Raw genomic sequence first — 17,303 nt, 5'->3', positions numbered from 1 at the left:
TTTATTTTTTAGAAATTTTTTTCCTAATTTATTTATATTTGTAGAAAATTTTAATTCAATAGAGAATTTTATCAAAATTTTATTTCTAGAGAATATTTTATCAAGATTGTATTCTTGTCAAACTTTTCTTCCAAATTTTATTTTTTTAGAAAATTTTTTTTCTAGAGAAAATTTTATCAAAATTTCTTTCTTAGAGAAAATTTTATTAAAATTTCATTTCTAGAATATTTTGTCAAAATTGTATTTCTCTAGGAATAAAAATTTAACAAAATTTTATTCCTGTAGAAAATTTTGTCAAAAATTGCTTCCATATTTTATTTCTTTAGAATAATTTGTCAACAATTTTATTATTTTCTTCCTAATTTATACTTGTAGAAAATTTTAATCCAATAGGGAATTTTATCAAAATTTTATTCCAAGAGTTTATTTTATCAAAATTGTATTCTTGTCAAAATTTTCTTCCAAATTTTATTTTTTTAGAAAATTTTTTTCCTATAGAAAATTTTATCAAAATTTCGTTCTTAGAGAAAATTTTATTAAAATTTCATTCTTTGAATATTTTGTCAAAATTGTATTCCTCTAGAAATTAAATTTTAACAAAATTTGCTTCCATATTTGCCTCCATTGCTTCCATATTTTATTTCTTTAGAATAATTTGTCCACATTTTATTCTTTTCTTCCTAATTTATATTTGTAGAAAATTTTAAACCAATAGGGAATTTTATAAAAATTTTATTCCTAGAGTATATTTTATCAAAAAATGTATTCTTGTCAAAATTTTATTTGTTTAGATAATGTTGTCTAACTTTTATTTCCATGGAAAATCTTGTTAAAATTTTATTCCAGGAGAAAATTTTATCAAAATTTTATTTTTGTAGAAAATTTTTATCCAGTGTGTAATTTTATCAAAATTTTATTCGTACAGAAACTTTTATCGAAATCAATGAGGTTCCTACCCAAAATACATACGTATGCCAAATTTGAAGCCGATTGAACTAAAACTGTGACCTAAACGGTCAGAAGTGCATGGCTAGATGGACTCAGGGGCCTGACATGAGCATTATTGCTGAAGATAGTTCGTTCGCTTTTTTTTTTTTTTTTTTTTTTGTACGGAAGATAGCGTGATTTCAATAGGCGGACGGACGGACATTAACTCAGACTTTCACCACGACCTAGAATTAGTTAACTGTATCTATCCTTAGTATTTCGATGTATTATTTTATAACCTTCTACGGTAGAGGGTATTTAAATACCAATTAAAAAAGAAATAGATCCAATAAAATTTAATTTCTGCATTGATTTTGGGTTTGTTTAAAAAATGCATTGAATAAATTAAATTTTAAGTTAATATTTAATCAACTTCTTTACTATTTTATTTGAACAAGTTTTAGAGATATTTTTTTTGCGTGTACCGAATTTTAAAACTACATTACTTTCTTTTTTAGGTTGGGGTTTCTGCGAGTAAAAAAAAATGCATTGCAATATGTTCGATTTTTTTCATTCAATGAAACTCTTCAGTTTTGTGTTATTTAAAAGATAAATTTTTAAATGTTAAATATTTTTTTTTATAAACATAACATCCTTTTTAATGTCCTGACTTGGACAAATAAAGAGTTACAAATAATATATAATGCTGAACCTTCAATTTTTGTGCGCGCTACTTGATACTATATAGCAACAAAGGCCAATTTAAAATTCTTGATTAATGTTTGTGTACTTGGTAAATTGTTTTTGGTAAATTTTGCTCTATGGTGCATCTAAATCATATTAAATTGTATTTATTTTCACATCAAATTTATGACAACGTCATCAATTGTGATTTTGTTTTTGGTATTGATCACTATATTTATTGCATTTCCCAAATGCAAACAGCATAAATGTTTACCAAATCGAATTGAAGAGAATTGTTAAGGCATTGCCATATTCAAAAATAATATTCGTTCATGTAAAAAGCGAATGGAACATAAAGCTTAAAAAATTCCCATAGTGATTTTCTCTTTCCATTTCTCTCCCTCTCTGTAATTATTGAAAATTACTTTACACATAAGTGTGGAAGATAAATACAAAATAAAATTTCCCTCAAATAAGTTTGACACTACTAACACACTTTTCACAGTCATGGACGGGGCCATCACACAATAACACAGAGAGTAAACCAAATACATAGATGAGGAGAGCAACAGTGTCCAATAGTTTTAACAGCAGCCTTATAATGTAAATCTAAACAGAAAACACTGTTGCTTGTTTTATGTGAGCTACTCACAAATGAGAGAGCATATAGAAATTAGAAAGTGGATTCTATGTTGCATGTTAGTAGTTGTATGTGTATTTTCATTAAAATTGTTGGTTTGTTTTCATATTGTTTATATCATTTAAAATTCATACAAATCTTTATTTATTTTAGGGGATATATTAGGAATTTTTAATATATTTCTTGGATATGTTAGTCTTTTACGATGTATGGTGGATTGTATGTTGTTATCACTCTACATTGGGGCTCTGTTATGTTTAACGGTTTCCACATTCACTCACATACCCATTAGTTGTCGAAGGAAAGCAAGAAAAAACAGAAACACAAAAACAATAACAGAGGAATACTTTCGATAAAAGAATTTTCGAGTTTTAGTCAAGTTATGAATTTCAAACCGAAAGGAACGTATGACCACGCGTACGCGTCGCTACTCTCACAAAAACACAATAAAAAGAAAAAGAATAGAAATTGCATTACTTGGATTTTTGATAGTAAAAGAAAATTATAACCGATATTTACGTCAAACTCCCAACACACTAACCTATTACTCTCAATTTCTAAATGGCTTACTAGAATGTGATGAAACATTGATAGAAATGAAATGAAAAGAAAAATTAAAAATAAATGTCGGTATAGAAATTAATTAAAAGAAATTTTTTAGAAAAATTCACAATATCCAAAAAATAATAAAGTGTATGTTTTCATAAAAAAAAAATATTTTTTTTAATGTGAGTGGATTATAAATAATTTTTTTTTTAATAATTTATGTGGCTTCCTTGGTTTTATTACTAAAATAGTGTTTGTGTTTTTTTTTCGAAAAAAAGGCCCATAAAATAAATAACCTTGCAAAACATTTAATGATTTTTCACACCTTCTTCTGATCAAGTGTAAATAAACAAAATAAATAGTTGGAGATTTTTTTTCGATAGAGAAAGAATTTCAGAAAAAAACAAAAAATTTCCCCAAAATATAAGCAGAAGAATGTTCAATGGGAAAAGGTGTTGATTTTTAATTCTAATGAAATTTTCGCTCATCTTTAAATAAATAATTAATTTTTTATCCCCTTGGCTAAAATTATATGGGGTGAAAATAATCTATATTCCTAACCAAAAAAACAAATCTATGAAAATCAATATTAAATACCAAGAAGCTCCTACAAACCTACTTGAAATCTTAAGAGCCCAAGGAAATAAATTCTTAAAGTGTCATACAAAAAGCAAAAATCTACCAAAACCATTTTAAAGTGAACAATATTGAGCCACTTAAGTGCTGGTAGCCAAACCAAAAAAAAACAAGTCTTTAAACACAGCATCTTAGCCCCCAATCCCCCATACCTACAAAAAAGGCTATTTCACCTTTGCTTGTTCTATACTTTCGCATCCCTCCTGTAGTGAACCAATGACCATTCCATATAAATGATCTGGTGAGGTAGTCTATAGGTAGTCCCAAAAGAGAACTGGACACACACAACACCCCACTCCACCCTGCCCCCCTTGGACAAAGCTCAGTAGCCTCACCTGAACATTAAATGCAAAAAAAAAACATCTTTTCTACCCTTATCAGCATCAACCATTTTGGGCACACATAAACACAAACAAACACTTTAGCAAAACATAAAGCAAAAAAAAAGAACTCGTTAAATATTTTGTAACTAATAAAAAAAAGCATCACAAAAGTTTAATAAAAATTACTAAAAAAACAGAAAAGAACAAAACATATAACAACAAATACAACACAAGTTTCGGTTAAAACGGGTAAATTTTAGTATAAGCACGAATCAGCAAACAAATAAACAAAATAAATTACAAGAAAAAAAATAAGAAAATAAAACAAAAGTCATTGTGTCACCAAAACAAAAAAGTTAATTAATTAAAAAGGAAACCATTAAATTTAATAATAATAATCAAAAAGAAAAAAAAAATAATAATAACAAAGAATTTTGTAAATATTACATCAACTCAACAAACAACAACAACAAGCAAGAGAAAGGCTGTTATAGAGGAGCAACAGTCATCACCCAAAAGCAAAAAACCACTGTCACACACACAACAACCGTAACAGCCGCAGCAAGTGTATTTGCGAAGTAAGCAATAAATAAATAATTTTATCCCAAAGCCGCTGGACTAATAGAAATCCACCTAAAATGCACACACACACCCACTCATATGGCCTAACTGAACTCTCCATGCAATGAGAGGGAGATACAATTAATTATTGATAAATGCCAAAAACAAAAAATAAAGGCATCCAAGCCACCACACAACAATTGTAGTCATTGCTGCAAACACACCCATATTCATTGCACATACATACATTTACTCACTCACTCACTCACTCAGTATCCTCTTTATTACCACAAACAAAATTGAAGAAAACAAAAAAACAAAAACTTAAAGAAAACAAAAACAACAACATAACTTGAGAAGAAAATTAGGAAAGAAAAACAAAATAACAACAACCAAAAACAAAAAAAAAACTAAACAATCAATTGCTTAGGTTCACTGTACGACCATGACAGACGGGAAGGACGAATGGGTAGACGGACAGACGCCGTCAACCATAGTCAACGCCATGAAAATGTGAAAAATTGTTCAAATGCAATTAATTAATCGTATTGGTTTATATTGTTTATGATGGTATGAGAAATTGTATGTACATGTGTGTGTGTGTGTTGCTTTATTATTATCAAATGTATATTTATAGAGCAATTATTATTGTTTTATTACATATGCTTCTGCGATATTAGGGTGAGAAGTGGAGATTAATTTGGCCGGGACAAAAGTCTTAGGTATCTTCAACAAGAACTTTTTCATTCACCACATTATTGACAGTTCGCTGCAAGTGGTGTAGTGTAAGATTAATATCGTTTTGCCCCATTTATGATGGGATCTATATTAATATGATTATGGCCTGGTTAGACAATTTTGCCATTTTGGTCCGATCGAGCCAAAATTGGTCCGAAAAATTATTAATTTTTTAAATTTGGTCCTATGGTCGGACCAAATGGTATTTGGTTGATTATGGTCCATTTCGTTAAATCGGTTTTTTTTTTTAAATTTTCTGTAGAAATTAAATTTTGACAAAAGTTTTATTAGATATAAAATTTTAACAAAATTTTCTATAGAAATAATTTTTTTTTTAGAAATAAACTTTAAAAAAAAAATTTTGTATATATACAAAATTATGCAAAAGTTTTGTATATAAAGAAAATTTTGTAAAAATTTTATATAGAAATAAAATTTTTCGATAACTTTCTATAGAAATAAAATGTTGAACAAATTTTCTATAGAAATAAAATTTTTACAAAATTTTCTAAAGAAGTAACATTTTGACAAAATTTTCTACAGAAATAAAAATTTTGACAAAATTTTCTGTAGAAATAAAATTTTGACAAAATTATCTATAGAAATAAAATTTTGAAAACATTTTCTACAGAAATAAAATTTTGAAACAATTTTCTATAAAGATAAAATTTTGCCATAATTTTCTATAGAAATAACATTTTGACAAAATTTTCTATACAAATAAAATTTTGACAAAAAATTCTGTAGAAATAAAATTTTGACAAAGTTTTTTATAGAAATAAAATTTTAACAAAATTTTCTATAGAAATAAAATTTTGCCAAAATTAAAGAAATAAACTTAAAAAAAAACTTTGTACAGATACAAAATTTTATTTAGGAAGAACATTTTGTAAAAATTTTATATAAAAATAAAACTTTGCAATAACTTTCTATAGAAATAACATTTTGACAAAATTTTCTATAGAAATTTTGCGATAACTTTATATAGAAATTAAATTTTGACTAAATTTACATTAGAAATAAAATTTTAACAAAATTTTCTATAGAAATAAAATTTTGCCAAAAAATACAGAAATAAACTTTAAAAAAATTTGTATATATACAAAATTATGCAAAAATTTTGTAAAGATTTTATATAAAAACAAAATTTTGCCAAAATTTTCTATAGAAATAAAATTTTGCAAAATTTTCTAAAGAAGTAAAATTTTGACAATATTTTCTACAGAAATAAAATTTTGACAAAATTTTCCGTAGAAATAAAATTTTGACAAACTTTTCTATAGAAATAAAATTTTGAAAACATTTTCTACAGAAATAAAATTTTGAAACAATTTTCTATAGAAATAAAATTTTGCAAAATTTTCTAAAGAAGTAAAATTTTGACAATATTTTCTACAGAAATAAAATTTGACAAAATTTTCTGTAGAAATAAAATTTTGACAAACTTTTCTATAGAAATAAAATTTTGAAAACATTTTCTACAGAAATAAAATTTTGAAACAATTTTCTATAGAAATAAAATTTTGAAAACATTTTCTACAGAAATAAAATTTTGAAACAATTTTCTATAAAAATAAAATTTTGACAAAAATTTCTGTAGAAATAAAATTTTGACAAAATTTTCTATACAAATAAAATTTTGACAAAATTTTCTGTATAAATAAAATTTTGACAAAGTTTTTATAGAAATAAAATTTTAACAAAATTTTCTATAGAAATAAAATTTTGCCAAAATTAAAGAAATAAACTTAAAAAAAACTTTGTATAGATACAAAATTTTGTTTAGGAAGAACATTTTGTAAAAATTTTATATAAAAATAAAGCTTTGCAATAACTTTCTATAAAAATACAATTTTGACAAAATTTTCTATAGAAATTTTGCGATAACTTTATATAGAAATTAAATTTTGACCAAACAAGTTTTCCAAATTAGTTTAATATTATTTAAAATATAAAAAAATTCCAAAAAATTACTTCGATAGAAAATGTTGTCAAATTTTTATTTCTATTTATTTATATAGAAAGTTTTGTCAAAATTTTATTTCCATAGAAAATTTTGTTAAAATTTTATTTCTAAAGAAAATTTTTTCAAAATTTTACTTCTATAGAAAGTTATCGCAAAATCTTACTTCTATAGAAAATTTTTATCAAAATTTTTTTTCTATATAAAATTTTGTTAAAATTCTATTTCTATAGAAAAATTTGTCAAAATTTTATTTCTATAGAAAATTTTGTCAACATTTTATTTCCATAGAAAATTTTGTCAAAATTTTATTTCTATAGAAAATTTTCTCAAAATTTTATTTATATGGAAAATTTCGTCAAAATTTTATATCTTTAGAAAATTTTGTTAACATTTTATTTCTATAGAAAATTTTGTCAAAAATTTATTTCTATAGAAAATTTTGTCAAAATTTTATTTCTATAGAAAATTTTGTCAAAATTTTATTTATATAGAAAATTTCTTCAAAATTTTATATCTATAGAAAATTTTGTTACCATTTTATTTCTATAGCAAATGTTGTACAAATTTTATTTATATAGAAAATTTTGTCAAGGTTTTATTTCTATACAAATTTTTTTCAAAATTTTATTTATATAGAAAATTTTGTCAAAATTTTATTTATATAGAAAATTGTGTCAAAATTGTGTCAAAATTTCTGTAGAAAATTTTGTCAAAATTGTATATCTATTGAAAATGTTGTCAAAATTTTATTTCTATAGAAAATGTTGTCAATCTGAATTATATACGTTTGTAATCGGTCGTTTTTTTTTTGTTTGTTTAATAACAGGTTGGCTGATAAGTCCCCGGTTATCGGCCAACCGGTAATGAGTTTCCTTACTCTGCCCCAGGGAAATCAACAATAATTGATTGGTATGCAAAATTCAAGCGTGGTGACCGGTGAACCGTCTCCGAAGCTTGGAAAGACTCAAAAGTCAGCTGGCAAAGTAATGGCCTCTGTTTTTTGGGATGCGCATGGAATAATTTTTATCGATTATCTTGAGAAGGGAAAAATCATCAACAGTGACTATTATATGGCGTTATTGGAGCGTTTGAAGGTCGAAATCGCGACAAAACGGCCCCATATGAAGAAGAAAAAAGTGTTGTTTCACCAAGACAACGCACCGTGCCACAAGTCATTGAGATTCATAATTTGGACTTCGAATTGCTTCCCCACCCACCGTATTCTCCAGATCTGGCCCCAGCGACTTTTTCTTGTTCTCACACCTCAAAAGGATGCTCCCAGGGAAAAAATTTGGCTGCAATGAAGAGGTGATCGCCGAAACTGAGGCCTATTTTGAGGCAAAACCGAAGGAGTACTACCAAAATGGTATCAAAAAATTGGAAGGTCGTTATAATTGTTGTATCTTGAAGTGAACTATGTTGAATAATGAAAACGAATTTTGACAAAAAATGTGTTTTTCGTTGTTAGGCCGGGGACTTATCAGCCAACCTGAATTCAGAAATAAAATTTTGACAAAATTTTCTATAGAAATAAAATTTTGAAAAATAAAATTTTTACAAAATTTCCTATAGAAATAACATTTTCAGAAAATTTTCTATAGAAATAAAATTTTGACAATGTCTTCTGTAGCAATAAAATTTTGACAAAATTTTCCATGTAATAAAATTTTTACAAAAGTTTTTTATGAAAATAAAATTTTGGCAAAATTTTCTATAGAAATAAAATTTTGACAATAGTTTTTTATTCAGTCAATTTCATCAGTATTCCAAACAAATAATTTTCCTATAACAAATGTAATGTAGCCTAGGTAAACCACGAGGAATCAATCATCAATAAATAAGTGGACAAATGAATGACTAGCTTAGCAAAACAAGAGGATGTGAGTCCCTCACTATTCATAATATGGGGTCGAGAAGCAATATTCTTAGTAGACTTTCAATTTCAATTTATATATTCATCTTTATTTACCATTTGTTCAGACAATATTTACAAGGTTACGAGATTTTATATAATATATTACAGCGAGTGAGACTTTAATACAAGTTTAGATTTCTTTTTAATGGATGTAATGTTCGTAAAGGAAAAATTAGGGAAAAACCTTTATTTGATTGTAAAGTAAGATCAAATATAACTGGAAAAATGTACGTATTGAGTGGTTTGCTAATTATTAGTAAAATACCCATACGTACGCTTTTCTATTTGCTAATTAAGTTGAACAAAAATTATTGTGTTAAGTCTATACACTCTTTTATCAATGGATAAGAAGAGATTTCTATTTTAGATAGATAGTTATCGGTATATCTCTTAATAAAATAATGTAACCGTTCAAAGCCAGTTTCCATATAAAGAGCATCGGTGGAGTATCTCCAGTGTTTGTTGTTTATTATCTTAAGACATTTGTTCTGGATGACTTGAAGCTTTTTTAAGTTGGTTTTAGCGGCTTTATATCAGATGGGACATCCGTATGTAAGAGATGGTCTAATTATACTTGTAAATATAAGATTTTTGTTCTTGATATTAAGTTTTGAGTTTTTATTTATTAAGGCCCACAAGCATCTTATTGTCTTCATAGTTTTTGCGCAAGTTTCGTCTATATGTTGCTTAAATGTAAGTTTTTTATCTAGGACAACGCCCAGATATTTCACATAATTTGCGATTGGAACTGTCTCATTTCCATAATTTAATTGTCGGGTTGGTTCTCGTTTTGGAGAGTTATTATACGGAAAAATGATTGCTTGTGTTTTAGTAGGATTAATTTTGATTTTCCATTTGTTAAAAAATTTGCTACACGCCTTTAGACCCTTTTCCATCTTCTTAAGTAGGGGTTTTATGAGTTTACTGCTGGTTATTAGCGCTGTGTCATCTGCATAGTAGGCTGTGCTAAGGTAATTCGGGGGAGAAAAATCGGATGTGTAAACAGAGTATAAAAGAGGTGACAGTATGGATCCTTGAGGTAACCCAGATGATATTTTTCTATGAGTTGAAAGTGTGTAATTCACCGATACGACAAATGTTCTATTTTCAAGAAAGTTTGCTATAAGGCGACATAAGTAATTAGGTACTCCAGATTTTATTAGTTTAAAGACAAGGCCATTATGCCAGACAATGTCGAAGGCTTTCTCAATATCAAGTAATATAAGACCAGTTGACAGTTTTTTACGTTTATTTGAAACTATAATGTTTTTTATCCGGTTTACTTGGTGTACTGAACTGTGTCCCTTCTTAAATCCAAATTGCTCATTTGCAATTAAATTATGATTGGTTGCGAAATCATTTAATCGGTTATGAATGATTTTTTCAAATAATTTCCCAATATTTGATAAGAGGCTTATAGGTCTATTACTCTTGGGGTCCTTCTTTGGTTTCGTAGGTTTTGGTATTGGTATTACTTTTGCTTGCTTAAAATGTTTTGGAAAATAATTTAAGTTAAAGCAGCTTTTGAATATATTAACCAAAATGTGTAATCCCCTTGGTGGAAGATGTTTTATTAATACATTAGAAATTTCATCTAGACCAGGAGATTTTGAGGATTTGAGATGTTTGACTATGTTGCAGACTTCTTCAAAAGATGTTTCAACAACACCATCAGAACTATTTGACTCGTTTAGGAAAAGCTTGACATCACGATTGACTTTTCTATCAAAAGAGTGTTTGTAATCAGATGTTAAGTTATTAGATTCTGCGAATGTTTCCGCAAGTATCTCTGCTTTATCCTCGTCAGAACTGATTGTCTGATTGTCCGTTGAAAAGTTTGGTACACTCTTATTGGATTTTCCTCTTAGATTTCTACTCATTTTCCGAAAAGATTTGTCCCCTGGGCTAACTTTGAGACCATATTGTTCCATTTTCTGTTCCTTTCGATATTAATTCTCTCTGTTATAATTTGGGCTATACGTAAAAGTGGACCGATATGGACCAATTTTTGAATGGTTGTTAGAGACCATATACCTACACCATATACCAAATTTCAGCCGGATCGGATGAAATATGCTTCTGTTAGAGACTCCGCAAGCCAAGAGGGACCCCTTATATGGGGGCTATACGTAAAAGTGAACCGATATGGCCCATTTGCAATACCATCCGACCTACATAAATAACAACTACTTGTGCCAAGTTTCAAATCATTAGCTTGTTTCGATCGGAAGTTAGCGTGATTTCAACAGATGGAAGTTAGCGTCATTTCAATAGCCCCCATATTTCATCCGATCTGGCTGAAATTTGGTACATGGTGTATGTATATGGTCTCTAGAAACCATGCAAAAATTGGTCCATATCGGTCCATAATTATATATAGCCCCCATATAAACCGATCCCCAGATTGGGTTTGCGGATCCTCTAAGAGAAGTAAGTTTCATCCGATCCCGATGAAATTTGATAGATGGTATAAGTAACAACCATGCAAAAATTTGTCCATGTCACTCCATAATTATATATAGCCCACATATAAACCGATCCCGAGATTTCACCTCAGGAGCCTTTTGCAGGAGCAAAATCCATCCGATCCGGTTGAAATTTGGAACGTGGTGTTAGTATGTGGTCTCTAACAAGCACGCAAGACTTGGTCCATATCGGTCCATAATTATATATAGGCCCCCATTTAAATCTATCCCTAAATTTGACCTTCGGAACCTGTTGGAGGAGCAAAATCCATCCGATTCGGTTGAAATTTGGTACGTGGTGTTAGTATATGACCCCTAATAACCATGCCAAAATTGATCCATATCGGTCTATAGATATATATATATATATATATATAGCCAATCCCCAATCACACAAAAATTGGTCCATATCGGTTCATAATCATGGTTGCCACTCGAGCCAAAAATAATCTACCAACATTTTATTTCTATAGAAAATTTTGTCAAAATTTTATTTCTATAGAAAAATTTTTCAAAATTTTATTCCTATGTTATAGAAAATTTTGTCAAATTTTATTTTTATAGAAAATTTTGTCAAAATTTTATTTCTATGGAAAATTTTGTCAAAATTTTATTTCTATAGAAAATTTTGTCAAAATTTTATTTCTATAGAGAATGTTGTCAAAATGTTAATTCTATTGAAAATTGTATCCAAATTTTACTTCTATAGAAAATGTTGTCAAAATTTTATTTCTATAGAAACTTTTGTCAAAATTTTATTTCTATAGAAACTTTTGTAAAAATTTTATTTCTATAGAAACTTTTGTAAAAATTTTATTTCTATAGAAAATTTTGTCAAACTTAATTATATACGCATTTAATAGGTCTTTTTATACCCTGCGCCACACTGTGGAACAGGGTATTATAAGTTAGTGCATATGTTTGCAACACCCAGAAGGAGACGAGATAGACACATGGTGTCTTTGACAAAAATGCTTAGGGTGGGCTCCTGAGTCGATATAGCCATGTCCGTCTGTCCGTCCGTGAACACATTTTTGTAACCAAGGGATTAGGTAGTAATTTAAGGCCAATCAACTTCGAATTTGGCACAAGTATGTGTTTTGGGTCAAAATAGAACCCTATTGATTTTGGAAGAAATCGGTTCAGATTTAGATATAGCTCCCATATATATCTTTCGCCCGATATGCACTTATACGGCCCTAGAAGCCTGAGTATTACACCAATTTGGTTGAAATTTTGCACTAGGAGTACAATTGGTAGTATAGTCAAATGTGCAACATTTTATTGAAATCGGTTCAGATTTAGATATAGCTCCCATATATATCTTTCGCCCGATATGGACTAATACGGTCCCAGAAGTCAGAGTTTTCCTCCAATTTGATTGAAATTTTGCACAGGGAGTAGAATTAGCATTGTAGTTATGCGTGCCAAATTTGGTTGAAATCGGTTTAGATTTAGATATAGCTCCCATATATAGTTTTCGCCCGATTTACACTCATATGACCACAGAGGCAAATTTTTAACTCCGATTTAGTTGAAAGTTTGCACAGGAAGTAGAATTAGCATTGGTGCTATGCGTGCCAAATTTGGTTGAAATCGGTTCTGATTTAGATATAGCTCCCATATATATGTTTTTCTGATTTCGACAAAAATGGTCAAAATACCAACATTTCCCTTGTAAAATCGCCACTGCTTAGTCGAAAAGCTGTAAAAATGACTCTAGTTTTCCTAAACTTCTATTACATATATATTGAGCGATAAATCATAAATAAATTTTTGCGAAGTTTCTTTAAAATTGCTTCAGATTTAAATGTTTCCCATATTTTTTTACTAACATTGTGTTCCACCCTAGTGCATTAGCCGACTGTCCAGATCGAGTGATATTTAAATATATGTATTTGGGACAAACCTTTATATATAGCCTCCCCAACACATTTGACGGATGTGATATGGTATCGAAAATTTAGATCTACCGAGTGGTGCAGGGTATAATATAGTCGGCCCCGCCCGACTTTAGACTTTCCTTACTTGTTTAGTTTAATATATACCACGTATGGACTACCTTGCAATTTAGAAGACGGTATTAAGAAGTTTTAAGATACCTTGCCATCGGCAAGAGTTACCGCAACCCAAGTAGTTCAATTGTGGATGACAGTATTCAGTAGAAGTTTCTACGCAATTCATGGTGGAGGGTACATAAGCCTCGGCCTGGCCGAACTTACGGCCGTATATATTACTTGTTTTAACTACTCAATTAGTTTTTTTAATTAAATTTTTTTACAACTCGCTTTGTTATATTTTAAAGGGTAATTTTACTTCTTTTTGTTTTAAATAGATTAAAAAAAAATTTGTCTAAAAATCCCTTCTAGAAAAATTGCAAATTTTTTAAAATATTTCAGGTCAATCGTTTCAGACAAGTGTTAGAATGCATTAAAAATCATAACAAATTAAAAATTATTTATTTTTAAAAATATCACAGAATTTTTTAATTTACATCCAAAGCCCATAATTCGGATCCTGCTTTAAGAAGTGATGCATATTCAGTGCAACGGCTGTTGAAATGGAGGACTTCCATCCTATGACAAGCCCATGTTAAATTCATAGCTTGTGCGTCAATTTTGCACCACTTCCGAATCCAAAAAGAACATTTTCCACAACTTTTTTGGTGAAACTTTTTTTCTGGGTAATTAATTAATACAATGTAATTCAATATAGTCGAGAAGTACCACTTCCTTAACGTTTTTTCTTTGATTGAAAGTATTCAGATTATCTTGAACGAAAATGAGCATGTCCGGTTTCAAAGACTTTGGCTTTCCGCTAATGATTTTGGTATTGATTGCAAGCCAAAGAAGCAGACAATTGAAGTAAGGACAAATTTAAGAAACAATTTTCTTTTAAAATTAAGTTTTGCGTATTCGATTTCAGGAAACAAAGTTTAATTTAAAAATGTCTTTAAATTAAATTGCTGTAAAACATCTACTATTTTAGATTGTCCCCTATGTTCCGAAATTCGATATCGCAAATCGCAAGAATTTATTTCTCTTGTAACGAAAAAATAAAGATAATCTCGGACTACAGTACAATTTAGTTTGGACTTCTCATTAAAAAGAATTATATTACCAAGATTTAAGTTTAAAAGTTTCAGGGTTAAGAAATTATGCTCAAACGAAAATTTTGCGATTCCGAAATTCGGAACATGGGGGAATAAATTTAAAGACAACTTCATTAATTTTGAAGAATTTTTCAGAATTATTAAAGCCAAGTTGACCCGAGTTAAACAAAATTTTCTTTTATGTTAACATACCCATTTTTACTCTAGTCTTTGGAAGAGTTCTAATCCTTTGAAATTGTTGTCAGAAGCCTTATAATATTAACCCATCATTGGAAATTTTCTGCGAAGTATATGGTTGACTAAGTTAACTTAAAACATTCCTTAAAAAGTTACTTCGAAATTAATTAGATATTTTATAAAAAAAATTGTCTCACAGTTTTAAATAATCTGGAAGGCATAGCGAAGCGATCCGAGTTCAGCTAGTACTCCCAAAGAAAAAAATGCTTTCCTCCGGAACGAAATTTCAGAAAATGAAATTTCTTATAAAATACTTTCTTTAAAAACAAATAAATTCGAATTTATGATAAACAATGCAATAATTATCTCTAATTTTTCCCATGTCATTTTAAAGAAAAAAATTTTTTTTGCATCAAAAGAAAAATTCAATGGTTCAAAATTTCGTTCCACAGAAAAAATAAGTCTCTTCCATTGCATCGCTCTAATTTTCTATCAAATTGAAAATGTTTTAAATTTCTTAATCATAAACAATCAATGCCCTTAACTCTTATTTAAAAATCATAAATCAATTCATTTATTAAACAAACAAAATCATTTTTCTCTTCTGCCATCTTTTCAGATTTAATCAGCGTGGGTGCCACCTGAACTTTAGCAAATAAACACACAGTCAGATAGAAAATCATAAAATATGGGGCCTATGGAATTGTTAGCCACAAGTGAACAACTATAAATAATCAAAATTTTATGGCAACAAACAACAACTACAACAACAAAAAATCATTAAAAATACAAAAGAAAAAAAATCCGGAAAATTTTAAAACAGGCAATTAGTGTCTCAAAAATACAACAACAACAAAAGAATATAGCAACAATGTATGTAAAATAAATAAACATAAATATTTAAGATTTAAGTGTTAAGTGGTGAACAAGTGTAAAATTGTAAAACAAATGCCAGAATCCAAACGCTTTACAGAATGGACAGAATGACGGAAACGGCAACAAAAAACAATAACGACGTTGTCGTCGAAGTCATTGTGAGTCTAGAAAAATTTTAGTCTCCTAGAAATCTTGGAGGGACCAATAGAAATCAAAATGATGAAAATTAATAAAAATAAAAACCTAGAAAAACGACGCAAATAAATAAATAAACTAAATTAAAAAAAAAAAACTCCTCAGAAAACAACAACAAAAAAACCACCAAAATATCTTTTTTTTTGTTTTCCAAAATTTTCAAATTCAAAACAAAATCAATTCAAAAATCATCATGGATTTCAATAGCGACTTGGATAGCAACATCAATACCGGCAACATTAGCACCGATGACTTTTTGGCCATATTCACCTCATCCACGGCGACAACACCCAGCGAAGCTGGTGGTGGTCCTGGTGGTGGTGGTCCTGGTGGTGGTGGTGGTCTAAAGGGTGGAGGAGTCAACCATCATCCCGCCAATGCCACTATGAATCCGCCCCTAGTCACAGTCGATGGCCAGTACACGGTTACCAGTCTACTCGATAGTGCTTTTGGTGGAGGAACTGTGCCCACACCCACAGCTGATATCAATGACACACTCTTTCTACTCTCCTCCAGCTTCTATAATACATCAGCCAATGCAGCTGCGGCGGCGGCCGCTGCAGGAGCTCCTACCATCAATCTCACCTCCTCCACCAGTACTCAATTTGGCCAGTATTTCAATCAATCCTTTGGCACAAATCTCACCAGCAATATCACCGAAGTTCATTGGGATGGTCGCTATCCCAGTGGTTATACCCTGACGCACATTGTCATAGCCTCCATTATAGTCACCATTCTGATGATTGTCATCATTGTGGGCAACATGCTGGTCATCATTGCCATTGCCACGGAGAAATCACTGAAGAACATTCAGAATTGGTTTATTGCCTCGCTGGCGGTAGCCGATTTCTTTTTGGGCCTCATCATAATGCCCTTCTCGCTGGCCAACGAATTGATGGGCTATTGGATATTTGGCTCTTGGTGGTGTGACATCCATTCGGCCATGGATGTCCTATTGTGCACGTCGTCTATAATGAATTTATGCCTGATATCGCTGGATCGCTATTGGAGCATAACGAAGGCGGTGGATTATCTGAAATCACGTACGCCGGCACGTGCGGCCTTAATGATAGCGGCGGTGTGGATAATGTCGGCGCTGATATGTATACCACCGCTATTGGGTTGGAAGGTGAAAATGCCGGAAGGTCCTTTGCCAAAGTGTGCGGTAAGTTTTTGCTGATTTGTTTATTTTGTCCAGGTTTTTTGTAATTGGAGGCTGTTTTTTTCCTCACGTCCATGAGTTTGTCAATTTTTCTTTTTTATTGAGGTTTCTTTTGTTATTTGGTAATAAATGGGGAAACCAAAGGCAAATATTTACAATTGAGTTTTATTGCAGTTACAAAGAGAAAGGAGGCTTATACAATTGTCAATGGGATCACATAAAATCAAGGTTCTGTAAAAAATTATAAATGCAAATTTTCTATATTCAGCGAGGCTGGTATGTAATGCAACGCAGACAAGTTTTTAATTTTATTGTTTGAAATTTCAAGTGGTCGAAAAAGCCGTCACACGCTGCAAGAAATTGGCTCTGCGGTATATTGG

General features: G+C 29.7%; 1 protein-coding gene across 1 annotated transcript; it reads left to right on the top strand.

Moving 5' to 3' along the window:
- The first annotated feature begins 2,657 nt into the window (after positions 1–2,657).
- Positions 2,658–17,058, top strand: LOC142236183 (alpha-2 adrenergic receptor-like). Its single transcript, XM_075307474.1, has 2 exons — positions 2,658–4,334; positions 15,310–17,058. Exon 2 carries the CDS (start codon positions 15,955–15,957, stop codon positions 16,939–16,941), a length of 987 nt encoding a protein of 328 aa, XP_075163589.1. The 5' UTR covers positions 2,658–4,334; positions 15,310–15,954; the 3' UTR covers positions 16,942–17,058.
- Positions 17,059–17,303: the final 245 nt, after the last annotated feature.

The sequence above is a fragment of the Haematobia irritans genome, chromosome 1 (assembly GCF_050003625.1).
Source record: "Haematobia irritans isolate KBUSLIRL chromosome 1, ASM5000362v1, whole genome shotgun sequence".
NCBI classification, from domain to species: domain Eukaryota; kingdom Metazoa; phylum Arthropoda; class Insecta; order Diptera; family Muscidae; genus Haematobia; species Haematobia irritans.
The sequence above is the reverse complement of the archived record's forward strand: the minus strand, read 5'-3'. Positions and strand labels throughout refer to the sequence as shown.